This window comes from Anastrepha ludens, chromosome 3, assembly GCF_028408465.1.
Source record: "Anastrepha ludens isolate Willacy chromosome 3, idAnaLude1.1, whole genome shotgun sequence".
NCBI lineage: Eukaryota > Metazoa > Arthropoda > Insecta > Diptera > Tephritidae > Anastrepha > Anastrepha ludens.
Genome location: NC_071499.1, coordinates 63,085,350 through 63,102,512, shown reverse-complemented (window position 1 = coordinate 63,102,512; position 17,163 = coordinate 63,085,350). Strand labels below are relative to the sequence as shown.

Here is a 17,163-nt window from a genome sequence, read left to right as displayed (position 1 = left end):
GCAAAATTTTTCGTTTGGAACACAGTTGCCATTCCTCCCATATCGTAATGATACTTTTTGTTATCGTTTAAGTACCATCCGGCTCCAGAACCTATTTCATTCTTGTACCCATCGGAAAAGAACATATCCGTTAAATTTTCTTTGAATGCACTCTGGTTTACTCCATTGCGTGAGCATCAAATTTCCTTCCAAGTGAAACAATGGGCATAAGATCATTCTCAGATGCCAAGAAATCTTATTTTACTTCCAAAAAAATTACCTGAATTTTTCCATTATTTTAGTTGGATAATAATGGCACTTGTACCCAATCTGCCAATACAATTATTAAATCTCTCACACCATTTTTGAGATACTCTTGGAATCAGTTTATGTAAATCGCAAAAGCAAAACAAATGTCCAACACATCGTAGGGGGGTCAAAACCCCCTTAAGTAGGTTTTAATACTTCTTAAACTTTAGCCTTTCAGATTCTCCTTCATTTCAGCTGAGCGGGTGTTTGAATTCCCTTGCATTACATCATTACTTTCCAAAATAATTACAGCAATACGCCAGTGGCCCATTAAAACCAATTTCAAGTTTTTTTTTTGGTTTTCTGATACATTTAGCTATAAAAAATTGTAAATGAAGCTAATTACAGTAGTCATAAATTTCACACTCAATCCAAATCTCGTCCATTTATTGATTTCTTTCTTTATTCTTCTTTCATTTCGCTCTTTACAGGCCATGGTACTGCCGCCGTTGGCGAAATGGCCATACGAAAATGGCTTCACATTTACAACGTGGTTTCGTTTGGATCCTATTAATTCGGTGAATATAGAGCGCGAGAAGCCCTACCTCTATTGGTGAGTATGCAAACCTATACATTGTGACCACAGCAAAAGCGGCAGCCAGTTTTACTTAATTTTTTGTTTTAAGCTTTTTTGGTTTTTTTTTTTTTGTTACTTGGTCAACTTCCACCACTAACTACTTACTTTTCCCAAGTCACCATTATTTCTCGCATTCTATTTTCTTCTATTCTTACTTTAGCTACCATTTCTACTTTCTGTTACAATTCGTTTTACTACAATTTTATTTGCTTCACGCTTTTTTGTTCTTACCGTTATTTCACCTTAATAGTATACCATTTGATTTAATTAATTTGAAATATTGCTGCAATTTGCAATTCATTAATTCGCCTTCGTTCAGTTGCCGTACAGCACTCATTCCATTTTGTCCAGCCACTCTTTGCACTACTTCAGCGTATCCTGCGAACTAATTTGCTCGATTTTCTTCTTCACTTCATCTACTTCATTCATTTGCCTTAAATTTCAGACTTGGCTTCTTCACAATTATCGTTTTCATTTCCTATTTTCTGCCACTTTCATATTTTATAACAATTTTTCGCTTTCTTTCTTCTTTTTTTCTTTCAGTTTTAAAACATCGAAAGGCGTTGGCTATACAGCTCATTTTGTTGGCAATTGTCTGGTGCTTACATCGATGAAAGTCAAAGGCAAAGGTTTCCAACATTGTGTGAAATATGAATTTCAACCGAGAAAGGTGAGTTGGTGCACTGGTCGATGAGGTGTACGTTGACGATTGAACATTTTTCCATTTCTAAATGTTTACAATATTTCATATTTATGAGTGGTGCCGATGAGCTATGCCAAGTATGGGGTGGGCTTTAGGTTGATGGTTCAAATGAAAGTACTCTCATTTCGTTTAATTAGCGCAATTACAACGGGCACTTAGATACTCAGGCTATTCATGGCACGCAATTGAGGATTTGATGGTGGTTGGCTTGGAATATTTTTGCTACCCAAATTTAATAGGTTTTCCTTGAAAATGAGCCTCATTTTTATACGTTTTAATTCAGGGATAATGGCTAGCCAAAAGAAAAGTAAAGTAGAGTGTAGAATTTAGAGTATAGAGTATACAGTATAGAGTATTTTTTTTTTTTTTTTTTTTTTTTTGTTTAGTCAGGAGGTGTAAATCAAAATGTCTGAAACATCATCAAATGTGCCGTCACACCAAGGGTATGTAGGGCATGCTCCCACTAACACTATAACATTCCTCCTCCTCGGCTGATTTACACCCTGGAACCGCGTTAGCATTTCTTCAAGGTGGAGCCGCGTTTATGTCTACTGACACAACAGGTTCCTGCGTCCAGGTTCCGCTCCTGTGGGCGTATGAAGATTTTACGCCATCGATAGTCTTCACTCCTCCCACTGACTTCGAGAGCGGTTGTGGGGGGAATGAAACATCAGAGAAAATTCAATAGTCCTATACTCGCAAACTATAGTCTTGTCTTCAGTTCGGTACTGTTGTGAGTATTTAGCTCAAGCGTCTGCGTCTGCCGTCGGTTTGTCTAAAACAGTTCATCTCCACTGTCCACCTGCTAGCTGGTCTTGCTACCTAATTAATTGAATATCTTAATAGTACTGAATACTTAGTCCATCTCTCTGCTTCTACTGCTGCTGCCGCCGTTGTTGCTGCAGTAGCAACTGCTGCTGTCGTCCCTGGGCTTTTCTTTCCCAGTCAATGCGGTTGAGCCTCGTCACGACTGTAACCGCAAACGTTTTCGCGGCGTCCCATTTAGTGATGGTCGAGCACATATCCTGGACAAATCTTGCGTGGGATGGCGGGTGTTCGAATGTGTTCGCCAGCATTGCTCGTTCTTCACTGAAACGTCTGCAGTGAAAGGCCACATGTTCTGCGCTCTCGACTGCATTCGAGCAACTCGGGCAAAAAGGGCTGTCGGCCAGGTGGAAACGGTGTAGATATTCAAGGAAGCGGCGGTGTCCGGTGAGTATCTGAGTTAGGTAGTAGTCAATATCGCCATGCTTCCTATTCATCTACCCTTCAAAGTTCGGTATGAGTTTGTAAGTCCACCGGCCTTTGGTTGACTCATCCCATCTTCTTTGCCATTCGACCATCGATCGCGTTCTTTCTACCGCCTTTTCTGCTATCGTCGGTTTCACTCCTTTTAATCCGTTCTATAAGCGCATGCAGTACTTAGTGCGCTGCGTCTGTGGGTGCGAACTAACTCGCGCATATAGCTATGTTTAGCCTCAGCCCATATCGGTGCCGCGTTTAATACGATAGAGTCCGTCACAGTCGATATGAGTCGTCTCATTTCTCCTTGCGGGCCACCTATGCTAGGCAGAATTCTCGCTAGTGCGCCATTGACAGCCGCTGCTTTACAATTAACTGCTGCCAGATGATGCTCGAAGTTTAGCCGCGTGTCGAGCATGACTCCGAGGTACTTAATCGCCTCCTGTGAGAATATTTCGTGTCCGCCAACCGTGATTCTCATAATTATTTTTTGCTTCAGCGCGCTTATAAGCACGGCCTCTGATTTATGGGCTGCCAGCTCTAATCCTGCATTACCGAGCCATCGCTGTACTCTCGCTGCTGCATCGTCACATTTTGCTTCCAGCTGATCTAACTGCTTGTCTACAGCTACCAGCGCAATATCATCAGCATATCCTACGATCTGCTCTTTATCGGGAAGTTTCAGTTTCAAGACCCCGTCGTACATAACGTTCCAGAGTGTTGGCCCCAAGACCGATCCCCGACCCCACCAGTAACTTCGTGCTTTTTTGGCCCATTATCAGTATCGTACTGTAGAATACGGTTGCTGAAATAGCTTCTGATGATGCGCAAGGGATAACATGGCACTTTCAAAAGTTTTAGGGCTAGCAGTACAGGTATGTTAGACCATTTTGCCGAATTGAAAGCATTCTTTACATCCAATGTGATGACTGTATAGAGTATAGAATATAGACTATAGAGGGCTCCTATAGATTAGAGGACTTAGTATAGTGTAGAGGGCTTAGAGTATAGCAGCTACATAAAAAATTTGTTGTAGCCGAACAAAGTATTACGGGCCTGAAGGTAATTTCAGCTTCCCTAATTAATGATAAAATATCCTTGGCATATGGACTCTCACCGCTTAGGAGTTGGACTACAGAACGAATCCAAGTCAAATGATGCAACTATTTAAGTCATTGTCGTCAACTTTTTGGAAATTGGTACCTATATTTGTAGGCTTGAGTATAATTAGAAGTAAACTGAAAAAATTTTGGAAGATTTAAAAAAATTTTGAGATTTATTCAATGCTGGAAATTATGATATAAATTTATTTGAAGTAACATACAAATTTTAGCATAAAATATACTTAAAAAAAACAATTTCCCAAAAAATTTTGAGAAAAAATGATTTAAAAAAATAAATTTTTATTAAAATTATTTGGAAAAAATTTTTATTTTTTGGAAAAAAATTTAATTTTTTTTATTTTGAAATCAAGGCAGATCCCGCTTCAAATTTGAGTTTTATTTTTTATTTTTGTTAAAGCAATATTGTGCATTGCAATAATTAAAAAAAAAACTAAAAACAAAACAAAATTAAATAAAAAATGACCGAAAAAACATAGTATTTCTCTTAATAATTTGTTAAAAAAGTTTATTTCATGCTAAACAACAGTAGGCCAAACTTTTTAAATGTTAAAAAGCGCCGAATATATTTGCCTCGAATAATTTAAATCTCCAAATCATTAATTTTTCTTTGAAGTTATTGCTCTGAGGATGGTTTTGATCTAAAGTTCTAAAGTTGAAAATGTCAGAAACTCATTCAGAGACTTGACAATGTCTGGAGAGGGATGATCAATATTAGAAAAAATTGCATCTAGCATTCCAGGTTTCATGCTCACAGTGGGTTTCAAACCCGGGGTAGCAGTGTTGCAGTTGCAAATAAACCCTGCCATATAAGTTTTCACCAAAAAAAAAGGTCAACCTTTCGTTGAAACAGAACTGAATCTGAACCGAACTTTTATGGTCGAACATGGCTGAAGCTGAGGCCGAAATTCGGGCAGACTCCAAAGAGGATAGATTACCGTGTTTAGCCCTCAGCTATGACGAAAAATGAAATCGAGCGAACACACTTCACTTGTTACGCCACCGGGTACTCAGTAGCCGAATTCTGCCTGCTCATTTCACACTTCTTCACACACTCGTTTAATCAATCGTATGGCAACGTAGCAACATGAGCGAAGATTGTGTTAGTTTCTTTCGTATATCACCAACATAATCTCAGTTTCTTCGTAAATAAGTCGCTTTGTTACCCCAGTTACGTCAGCCAATTAGCGAGTTCTTTCAAGTTCGGTTCGGTTAACGGCCCGATATTGGCCACAACTTCTGAATTTTTTTCGCCATGTCATGCCATACTCTACTTGAAATTAAACTTTCAGATCAAAGCTACTAGGGGCGTCTAGTAATATGGTTTTAAAATGAAACTGGAAAATATGAGAAAAGGTAATTTGTTTTAAAAAGAATTTGGGAAGAAGTAGAGGCACAGACATTTTGCGTATCCAAATTGAGCTTCTCAAGTATTGTCGTTTCCCACCTCATCTCGGAACTGTACACGAAATCTAGCCAAATGAACCTCAATCTCTTTTTAAAACTAAGAAAATATAATCTCCTTTTTGTACTTCTTGCAGTGGTACATGATTGCCATAGTGTACATATATAATCGTTGGACAAAAAGCGAAATAAAGTGCCTCGTTAATGGACAATTGGCGTCCAGTACCGAAATGGCGTGGTTCGTTTCTACAAACGACGTAAGTGCTTTTGCTTTCTTTGCACTCTTAAAACCTCTGTACTCTTCAATAATTCACAATCCTCACTGCTATTAAAAACCTTCACTTCTTGTCGCTTTGCAGCCATTCGATAAGTGTTACATTGGCGCAACGCCCGAACTGGATGAGGAGCGCGTCTTTTGCGGGCAAATGTCAGCGATTTACCTATTCAGCGAAGCGTTGACAACGCAGCAGATTTGTGCGATGCATCGCCTGGGGCCGGGCTATAAGGTGAGTTGATGAAGAGTAAAATCTTAAAAATTAAAAAAAAAAAAAAAAAAAAATTAAGAAAATTAAAAAAATAAAAAAATTAAGAAAATTAAAAAAAATTTAAAAAAACTTAAAAAAATGAAGAAAATTTAAAAAATTAAGAAATTTAAAAAATAAAAAAAAATTTAAGTTTTTTAAAAAAACTAAGAGAATTAAAAAAAAATTAAGAAAATTAAAAAAAACTAATAAACTTATGAAAATAAAAAAATATAAAAATAAAAAATTACAAAAATTCAAAAATAAAAGCGCCACATGAAGCTAGTTATGAAGTTTAAGTACTGTTATTGAAAAAGTAATATTTTTATTTAGTTTATCATTGCACAGGCTTTTTACGTTTAACATTTTCGTAAAATTTGCAGTGATATGTTTTAGCTTTGACTTTATTGTAAAGTTGTAGACAACAAAAAAAAAAAAAAAAAAAAATAAAAAAAAAAAAAAATTAAAAGGAAAAAAAACAATACACAATTTTAATTCACACTCTTAGTTTTGTTCTTTTTCCTGTTCTCTTTTTCTGTCTTTTTCCAAACACGCTTTTTTGGGCACATTGCAAATGCTACCCACTAAATTCTATAATGAAATGCTGTCTTTGTGAAACGTTCAAAAACTCAATTTTCTCGTCATAATTTTAATTTTTTTTAATTAGGTTTTGTGTTCATCAAAACTATTACTTGAGTATATTTTTCGAATATTACCATCCTTCGTGTTTAAATTTGCAAAAAAAAAAAACAAATTATTCATGCCTTAAAATTTTTTATGCGATAATATTTTTCTAAATTATTGTTGTCGCATTTTTTCATTTGTTTTGAACTCAAAATGTTTTTCGTACTGTACATTAAAACTCATGACATTATATAATTTTCCTAAAAATAAAATAAAAATGATTGATATTGCGATAATATTTTTCTATTATTTTCTTATTATTTTCGATTTTGTTTTTTTTTGTGTTTTTTGTAAATATTAAATGTTTTCCTTAAATTTGTGACATTATATAATTTTCTTAAAAATTCATTAAAATTGAAATCAAAACGCATTAAATTATTATAAACATTTCTATTTTAATGAACTGTTATTTTCGATGATTTGGAATTTTTTCGAATATTAAATATTTTTCATAATGTATATTAAAATTCTTAAAAAAACATATAATATAATTTTCTTGAAAAATATTTAAAATTGAAAAAAAAACTTTGTGAAATTATTCAAATTCGTTCGCGCTAATTTTTTTCTAAATTACTATTTTCGATAATTTTTTTCGAATACCAAATATCTTTCATATTGTATTAAAATTCATGACTTTATATAATTTTTCTAAACATTATTTAAAATTGAAAAAAAAAAAACTGTATTGAAATTATTAAATTTCTCATGCGACAACATTTTTCTGAATTATTATTTTCAATTATTTCGAATATTTATTTTTTCGAATACTAAATATTTGTCATATTATATACTAAAATTCATGACATTATATCCAAACATTATTTTTTATTATTTCTAAACATTATTTCAAATTGACACAAAAAAAATGTACTCAAATCATTGAAATTCTTATGCGACAATATTTTTCTGAATTATTATTTTCAATTATTTCGAATTTTTTTTTTTCAAATATTAAATATTTTTCATATTGTATATTATATAAAAACTTAACTTTATGACATATAATTTACTTAACAATTATTTAAAATTAAAAAAAAAACTTTTGGAATTATTCCAATTATGCGGTGACATTTTTCCAAATTACTATTTTCGATAACTTTTTTCATATATTTAATATTCATAATGTATATAAATATTTTCGGGATCATATAAACTTCCAAAAAATTATTTAAAATTGAAGAAAAAAAAAACGTATTACAATTATTCAAACTCTCTCTATTTCATAATTCAAAATTAACGCACCGTTTCAAATTCGAAATCGTTTTCAACCGCCTCCTGCGTTCCGTCGTTTCTCAAAAATACACAGTCACAATTCCGCTTTGACAACGAGTGCTATTTGAACCTGCCGGACAATCATAAACGGGTGAGTCAGAACAACAACAACAACAACACCAATATCAACAATAAATCCACGACGGTGCTGCTAGCCGAACAAGAAGCTCAGGCCATCGACTGGGCCGATGAGAAGCTCGATTTGAATGCGGCTTTTTCGAAAATTCGTGCAGTGCTCTCAGCGCGAAATGCTTCTGCCAATGCGGTGCTCAATGCCTTGGGAGGTGTTGTGGTCGATCAGACGGCGTCTAGCGGCGCCACTACGTCGGGTACCTCCACAACATCAACATCGACAGCGGCGAATGCCAACAGCGCTAGCGGAAGCCATGCGGCTGGCGCAAACAACAACAATCAGTATGGTAGCGTTGCGGGTGTAGCCGGCGCCAACGATAACAACAAAATCATCTCAGATCCTTTGTGTCATTTGCCAACGGGGAACACGTCCTTTGGTATTTATTTGTTTTAAATTTATTGTTTTATTTTTTTCGCATTTTATACTTCTTGTTTCTCATTTGTTGTTTGTGTAAAGAGATTTGCACTTCAATTGAAATTTATTTATTTTTATTTGTTGTTTGTTTCTTTCTTTCTCTTTTTTTGTGTTTTTCTTATACTTTGTATTGCTTTTCCTTTAGAACAATTGCGTCGTATTTCGTCTACTTCCGCTGCTGGTTTGGAGCTTTTGAGGGGCTACTCCACTCAGACCGAAGAAATTAATCAGCTTAAAGCTGTAAGCATTTTTAAGTATTTTATATTTTTTTTATATTCTTTCTTTGCTCATTCGTTATGTTCTGTATGTGTGTGATATTTTCTTTTTTCATCTAAGAGTTGATTTTTTGTCACTTTTTCGGCGGACACACTCTCTTAATTCTAAATGTGCAGCACAGCCACTGTGTGCGTGTGTGTGTGTGTTTATGTGGAGTCTGGAGACTGGAAATTAAAGAAATTAGTGCTCTAATTAAAATTGTTAAATTGTAGAAGATAAAGTGAGCTTTGATTATGTTTATTTGTATAAATTCAAAAACGCTTTATTGGTTGGGCTTAATTTTCTCTATTTTTTAATCGCAAAAAAAAGTAATCCCATAGTGTATTGCACTTTACTTAAAAAAATATTTTTCTATAGCTAGGAAATAAGCTTGTATCTGCGATTTCAAACTTCTTTTTGGGCTTTAAAATTATTTTCTATAATTTGATAAAACAACAAAATCACAAAAATAATCCATACCTACATGGCACTATGTTTTTTGTTTTTTTTTTTTGTATTTGTAAATATCTTGGTTTCCGAAATGAAATCATTCAAAGATTTATCAACATATTAAACATTGTTTTTTTTTGTTTTTAAACAAAGTGTTTTTCAATGGCAGTTTTTTTCAAAAAAAAATTTTTTTTTTTTTTAATTTTCCAAAAAAAAAAATTTCAATGGCAGTTTTTTGAAAAAAAAATTTTTTTTGCCACCAAAAATCCTTAAAATTCGGAATAAACCAAATGTGAACATTTTACCTTTAATATGTAAATGTGCAAGTAAAATTTAACAGGTTTATTCAGCGTGACTTATGTAATCACCCTATCGGCGCAAAATTAATCACCTTATCGGAAGATGAAACGCGTAAAGGTCGAAATAAAGATTTCCATCACTCAAAATCATTTAGTTTATAAATTTAATGAAAAAGTTATTACAAAAAAAATTGGATGCTTACTTTTGCGCCAGCCTATGTGCATGCATATTTGGTGGCTACCTCCTAAAAACTCAAGATGAAAATATTTAATATTTTTCATGCATTTCAACAGTTCGGAGATCGAACAAAAACATTGTGACAGTTCGGGTTGCAATATAATCTTCATTTTGTTGTCTAGTGTAGTCATTAATTTTTATGTGGCTATTACGAAATTATTATTCCACTGCGACCGCTGCTGTTAAAAACGTCATTGACCATCGCTTTCGGGAAATTTAAAGCAGTCGGATTTTGTTCCCAGAAACTTTTCGGCCTTTACACAGCGAAACAGGCATTTTTTATGGTGCATACCTGTGCGTTTCTTTAAAGTTGGAATTGGGGAAATAGTTCATACTCGAAAATTGAGAATTTGGAATAATTTTTAGCGGCGAACTCCTAGCCCTACTTCAGATCTCCCATTAAGTGCAATTTTTTCTAATCAGATTTTTTTCTTACCTCGATTCCTGAATTTCATAGGGTAGCTGAACTCAAATCTGAAATTGAAACTGAAATGGTTCAAAAGAGTGAATGCAATATGAAAGACGGAATTTATAGAAATAGAGCCAATCTCAACGTAGATTGGTTGCATGCGATTTCAGGTATCAGAATTTTAGAAAAATTTCTTGAGAACAGACTGCACGTTGAAATGAAATATGGTTTATGAGGTCTAAAAATTGCATCTCTTTCCGATTTTTTTTTTAAGGAAAAATTAATTTAGCACTGCAAAGTTTTTTCTATCTTTTAATGAACATTTAAAAAGTATAAAAAAATTTTGTACTGGTTAAAATAAGTTGAAAAAAATGTTTAACATAGAAATTAGTAGAGCGCTGCAACGCTGGAGTTTCCAACTGGCGTACAAGATACAGCTCGTAATTATTATCTAAAGCAAAAAATTGAAGTGGATTTCTAATTATCATGATTTTTTATTCTAGATGAACTAAGAAAACTGAGAGAAATTCCAAAATTTCAACTTTTTTGGAGGTTTTAAAGAAAAAAATGGCTTTCTATAAAAAAAAATTCATTTCAACTTGGTATAAAAATGTTTTTTATCTATTTTGTTAGTTCAATTAGAAGAGAATTTAATACTGAAGGGAACAAGCTATGATTCATTTCAAAAGGTCCATTAGTTTTTTTTCATGCATGTACGCCAATTCAAAGAAATCATAAAAATGAAAAGTCGAGAAAAGAAGATAAAGTTTGTACTATAGCTGTCCGGTCACAGCGTAACTACCTAACGCTCGCCTACCTTTGGCTTTGTATCTACGGAAATGTTGAGAATTAGGCTCTGTAACTTTGTGTGAATATTCTGAAATATATTAGGGATCGCTTAAAACGAAAAAAAAAATGATTTTTTTGATCTTATAAACCAGGCTCCCCCTTAAGCGACTAATGTCTAATTTTCATGATTTTTTTGTTATGTTTTATCTTAATATTAATTTTTTTAGAACATTGAACGAATTTCATAAGCAACAATTAAGTCATGTGAAAAGTACACTTTATGCTTTCATCCTTAATAGCCATCAGCAAGGCCTAATTGTAAAAGTATAAGTTTGAATACAAATTTTATAAAACACAAATCGCGAAAAGTTATTCAATTCAAAGCTTTCCAGGTTTCTCAATTTCAAGTACTTCCCCACGCTAACCATAATTGGCCAATCGCTCTCACGCTGCGAGTTGAACTAAAAAACTTTGCATAAACATTTTTGTGCCTCAAGAGGTGAAGCAATTAAAACTTTAGTTTAGCAAAACCCCAGGAGTAAATTGAGCGGCGAGAGAGGGGGAAGGGAAACAAGGTTTGAATTTTGTTAAACAAACAAATCAACACCAAACGAAGCGAGCGCTTATTGCAACAGATGACTTACAATGCAGAAAGCAAAGCTTTGCTTCCACTCACGTGTGTGCATATTTACATGTGTAGTTGTATTTATATATAAACACATTTAAGTACAAGGATACGATGTTTTATTAAATGTATGTATATCCTTTTATTCAATCATTGAAATTATTAGAGCATGAAATTTACGCTTGCAATTAATTGAGTTGCAAGGCGGCGCGGCGTGGCAGTGTGCTGCCTGTTTTCCACATCATCATGTCTTTCAATCGCATTCTCATATACCCATACATGTGCATGTGCATGCATTTGTGTGTACTGCACTAATACAAGCCCACTGCCTCGACTCTCAAGCCTTCCAAGGGTGTGCTGAGACTTCGGTTGAATGAGAATCGAGCCGCCGCAGGGCTTAGCATTCAATGCGATTCCGTTTCATTGCATGCCAAAGTTGCGTCCTTCAGTCAGTTGGCCTTTGAGGCCTCCACCTCAACAGCATCTTGTAGGCAAACCAATGCGTCTAGGCGCTTGTAAAGGAGTGTTCGCATTGCAGCGCAAATTGTTGGCATACTTAAGGAGATAGAGCAGGTGGTCGTGTGCAAAGTGAGATGAGAATGTTAGTGTTAAAGTGTAGGCAGTAAAAACAAAAAAAAAAAAAAAATTGGAATTTTAACAACTTTCGCTAGCTGGTTAAAAAGAATAAGTTTTTACGTCATTTAAATAAAGAAATTGAAGAAAAATGTTGCATCATTACTTATATTTCATAACATCGTATAACAACTCTTAACTTTTTGATTGGCGCACATTAGGTTAGATTAGGTTACGGTGGTTGTTACTCTCCATTTCATAAGGGTATAGAGTGGGCCCACTTAGGCCTGAAGGTCAATTGTGAAGCCAATAGTTTGAACTCAAGCTCTCTCTCTCTAATTCCCAATGTTGTGAAACCACTTCGATATTTTGATGAGCAATAAAAATCCTGTGGAAGGCTGCCAATTTCAAGTTCGCTAGATATACAAATATATCGATAGACATCAAGTTTGACAAGAGCGGGACAGTGGCAAAGGAAGTGTTCAACGCGACAGGGGTCATTCGAGGGACGTTTCATACGTTTCCTATGTGGAGTGCACGCTGATGATACCAACCACTCTACCAATCCAGATCGATAAAGACCCTAGTTCTGTGCTCATTTCTTCTAGACCAGATCAGTCTGCTGATCTCACAAGTGGGCTCTATGACGCATCTAATGTCGGCTTGTGCAACGTAAACCAAACTGATCAAGAGCCTGCTTGAGGATAATGGGATATCCACGAATTGAGCAGAATTGCCTGATTTAAGATCAGTTTCTTGCTGAGCGAGCTCATCTGCGATGCAATTTTGAGGAATATCTCAGTGTCTATACAACGTTGGTGGGACACCAGCTTAGGCAGCTCATTACGAATAGCTCCACATTCATATGCTACTTTGGAAGAAGTGCTATTGCATTGTACAAATTTTATGGCAGCTTTCTGTCCGAGTAAATAGTAAACTCTTGTGCTGCCACAGACGAGTTCCTGACCTGCAACGCAGCGTCCTTTATAGACATTAACTCAGGTTGAAAAACGCTACAGTTTTCAGTTTGCCGTAGACTTAAGTTCAGCTGCAGGACTTCTAAGTGGATGCTACTCTCGGTCTTGCGCCTTCATTGAAGTTAGCCAGTCATTCTGGCTCAAAGTATTCAACGTTCATCTTTCTGGAAGTCGTGCGGGAAAATTATTTTTAAAACAAAATTCTGGGGCAGTGTAATCTAGCTCCCTATTTGTTCCCAGAAGAGTTCCGAGAATTTTCGATAGGAGTCAAACAGCAAGCATTTATTCCTGGAAATGCCTGATGGGTAGAATATTTTTGTAGAACCAAGTCTTAGTCCAGCACATCCCAATATTTTTTTTACAGTGGCTTACACCCGACCAGGCATAGCCAAATGATTTTCGGGACTCACAGCTATGGATAAAATATCGACAAATTAATAAAAACAATAATTTTATTTGTTGTTTTTTTTTTAACTGGTTATGAGCAGACAAAATGAAAATACAAAGCCTAGAGTGGCCAATAACTTCCAAATTTCAGTCATAGAAATCTTTTTATTACGTGAAAAAGTATTCCATGTCGTTTCCTGACAAACCTATTTTTTTATTGTTCTGTAGTAGAATTTGCCCCGTAAATTTTTGTGAATCAAATTAATAATCAAGCACATCTCATTATATAGGGTTTGTCAGTAAGAGCGCTTCAACTTTTTTGAATAAAACACAAACGGTTTGACTTTTTTAACTAATTTTTTTTTATTATCGAGTTTGAACATATACATTTAAGTATGAAATTCGATTTCTTTTGCATGACCAGCGCGTGCACGTTTTACGAAGTCCATTCGTTGAACCCAATTTTCGACCACTCTTTTGCATAAATCGGCCGAAATTCCAGCAATTTCGCGTTCAATATTGGCTCTGAGCTCACAAATCGTCGCCGGCTTGTTACTGTAGACCAACTTCGGGACGGCTTGTTAAATGGACCGTAAAATGGCCGTAATGCTCTTAAAGTCGCAGCAACAGAACGATTATTTTCATAAAAAATTTGCACGATTTGCAATCATTGCTCAAGTGTGTAGCGTTCCATGATAAAATGTATACTAATGAAGTTTACAAATGACAAGCGAAAAATGAAAAATATTGCGTCGTTCCCCTCCCTATCGGAAAAAAGTTGAAGCGCACCTATTGAATAACCCTACAATATATTTTATTTTTTCTGAAAATTACGTGGAAAAATGTTCTGAGTCGTTTTCTGGCAAACATATTTTTGTCAATTTTCTATAGTAGAATTTCAGACAGATCGTTTTTATAAATCAAACTTATAGTCCAAAACGTCTGAAAAAAAATTTTAAATTTTTTTTAATAATATATAATTTGCAAATTTTGCCTTTATTACTACTTAAAAAGTGTTGTAACTCGTTTTCTGACAAACCTATTTCTTCATAGTTCTATAGTAGAATTCCACGAGGATCACTTTTGTAGAACATTTTAACCCACTCGCTGCCCTTTTATGATGCAATTTGACCCATTTTTCAAGCAATCTCCAAAAAGTACTTCTGCATGGGGCATTTGTGGACTAAAATCTTACCGAAAACACAAAAGCCGACAATATAAGCATTGAAATACTCGCCTAACCTAAAACCTCGCAATATTTATAAATATACTAACAGCCACCAACTACCAACTAAGTAGATGAGCAGCAGCAAGCATTTATGTGCACACCGCCACATACACGCTTAAGTATTTCAAATACAAGCATACATACATTATTTCCTGTAAACATTTGTGCATAAATCTAGGCAAAATTAGTATGCTCATGCATCGATTATGCACTTGAAAGCAATTAACCACTTGAGCGCTTGCACTTTTTCTTATTTTTACACACTTTTGTTTCAATCACTCTTTCCCTACATTGTAGAGTACAGTGTACAGCGATTTCCAAAACGATTTGTTGTTTTTTTGTGCATAATACTGGCAATTCATACAAACATACATACACGCATACAGGCATATTTTAAATCCAAACAATCATGGGGGCTTATTTGAAGCACTGTACCTAGTCCAGCGTGAAATGATGCTGAGGTGGAAGAGGTTGCGAAATTTGAGAGAAGCGGCTTATCGTCGGTCCAAGTTTGTATTGTGCAGAACCCATTACAGCTACACGTGCACAAGTATCCGAGTAGCTATGCGCAGGAAAAGAGGCTTAGAAATGTGTATAGATTGCTTCGAAAGCAAAATAAAAGCAATAAAATGCAGCTGGTTTCGTGCTGGTGAAGTGCTTTTGTTTAATGAAAAAATTAAGTCTAGAGATATCGATACACGCTGCCGAAATTATTATGTAGGAGCACCACCTATGCCAAGTTTTGGCTATCTAATTATTTGTTTTTGAATTTGAATTTTTTTTTTTCATTTTTTAATATAATTCAAAGCTCATAATAGTCCACTAGTTTTACGCTTTGTACAGGAGTTATAAAAAATCGACAAATTTTCATTAAAACTTTGAAATTTTAAATCAGAATTTTTTATAAAAATTTGGGTGTCTAACCCATTAAATTTTAGTATAACAAAGTACAAATTTGAAGTCATTCAACATTTTCGTTGACTTTCAGACGATTCGGTTGGATTGGGGTTTTTTTTGACAACATCAAGCCGAAAAAAGTCATTTCGAGATAAATAAGTTTAAAGTTTGATGTACAGAGCACACGGATCGCTCTCTACCTAATTAATGGGCTGTAGAAGCTAAAATATTCTTAAGGTTCTACATTTTCGAAATATCGAAAAAACAAAAAATCGATTTTTTGAAAATTCTACACCACCGGGTTCCTTGAAGTCTTCCTCGTTTGTAGCTAATAAGAATTCGTTTTATAAGCCTTTAGAAACCTTTGTGGGTCAGGATAAATATTTGTTGCTTCTGTATACATTTCAAAGGTGTTTAAAACCATAATTTTTTTTAGTTTTTAATTAGTAGTAAGTAATTTTATTGCACAAACAGCAATAAAATCAATACAATTTGTAAAAGTTTTAAAGCTTTAAAAACCCATATAATAATTATTAGCAGCATAAAATGTGTATTATATAAAAGGTGGTTAAATTTCAAGGGCCGCTGTTGAAGGTGATCCACACCTAAACGTCAACGACACCGTTGGACTTCTTTCTTTGGGGTTACTTGAAAGAAAAGATGTGCGTCGATAAGCCAGCAACAATTTAAGAGCTAAAGAATGAGATAATTCTGTACATTAACGACATAGAACCTCAATTATGCCTCAGCGTCATCGAAAATTTGGACCATCGGATGGAGATGTGCCGCGGTGGCCATTTGGCCGATATTTTGTTCCATACGTAATTGAGCCATACCAATATTATCATAATAAAAAGAAATTACAATAATTTCCTATAAAAATTGTATTTTATTCAAAATCAACACCGGCCCTTGAAACTTAACCACCCTTTATCTTTTTTTTTGGAAGCTTTAAATGAACAATGAACCCAATACGTATATATATTAAAAGTATTTAGTTCTACTTCTGCAAACAAATCACTCAGTAATTTTTCTTATATCAGTATTTCCAGTGACATCAGATACTCTACCGGCACTAATTTCAGCATTTTTTCATTATAATTCGCTCAAGCTTAGCCCATTTTATCAACAAAAATTTATTAAAAAAAAATATTCGGCTTACTATTTTACAATTACCTTTAAAAATGAAAACACTGCGTCATATTTGTGCATTAGGGGGTTAAACCAGCTACTTTCATGCCTTCACGCTATAAAATAAAATTCCGCTTATTGTTTTTGTATGTTTTGTTTTCTGTTTTTCGCGTATTCTAAGTGTGCCTTTTAGCAACGCCAGCAGCCTTCATTTAATATGTATGTACTGTTATACCGTTATTTTTTACAATTTTTCCATTCTTCTTTTTTATCAAACAAATCTAAATATTTTACCCCTGCAAAATAAATGTAAAGTGGCTACACACATACAACAAATTCCTATGTATAGCAGTGCCAAAATGAGCAACAAAAACAAAACAAAAAAATAACATAATTAAAATCAGCAAAAATTTACAAAAAATTGAGCAGCAAATCGAGCTGAAGAGCACAAATTCGCAAGCGCACCGTCATTTTATCGCCTAAGCGTCCTACGAAAAATGTCCTTCAACTACACAAAACGCATCTTTACTTACATACATACATACG

General features: G+C 34.5%; 1 protein-coding gene across 6 annotated transcripts in view; it reads left to right on the top strand.

The window, feature by feature from the left end:
* LOC128858087 (neurobeachin-like) overlaps window positions 1-17,163 on the top strand; it is a 224,683-nt gene that overhangs the window by 79,756 nt on the left and 127,764 nt on the right. For 4 of the 6 annotated variants that reach the window (XM_054094042.1, XM_054094045.1, XM_054094041.1 and 1 more), the window contains exons 4-9: window positions 720-841; window positions 1,409-1,535; window positions 5,473-5,592; window positions 5,695-5,841; window positions 7,847-8,321; window positions 8,505-8,599. In XM_054094042.1, the coding sequence (XP_053950017.1) occupies window positions 720-841; window positions 1,409-1,535; window positions 5,473-5,592; window positions 5,695-5,841; window positions 7,847-8,321; window positions 8,505-8,599 (1,086 nt within the window). The remainder of the gene's footprint in view (window positions 1-719; window positions 842-1,408; window positions 1,536-5,472; window positions 5,593-5,694; window positions 5,842-7,846; window positions 8,322-8,504; window positions 8,600-17,163) is intronic. The other 2 variants (XM_054094044.1, XM_054094043.1) reach the window with 1 other exon arrangement.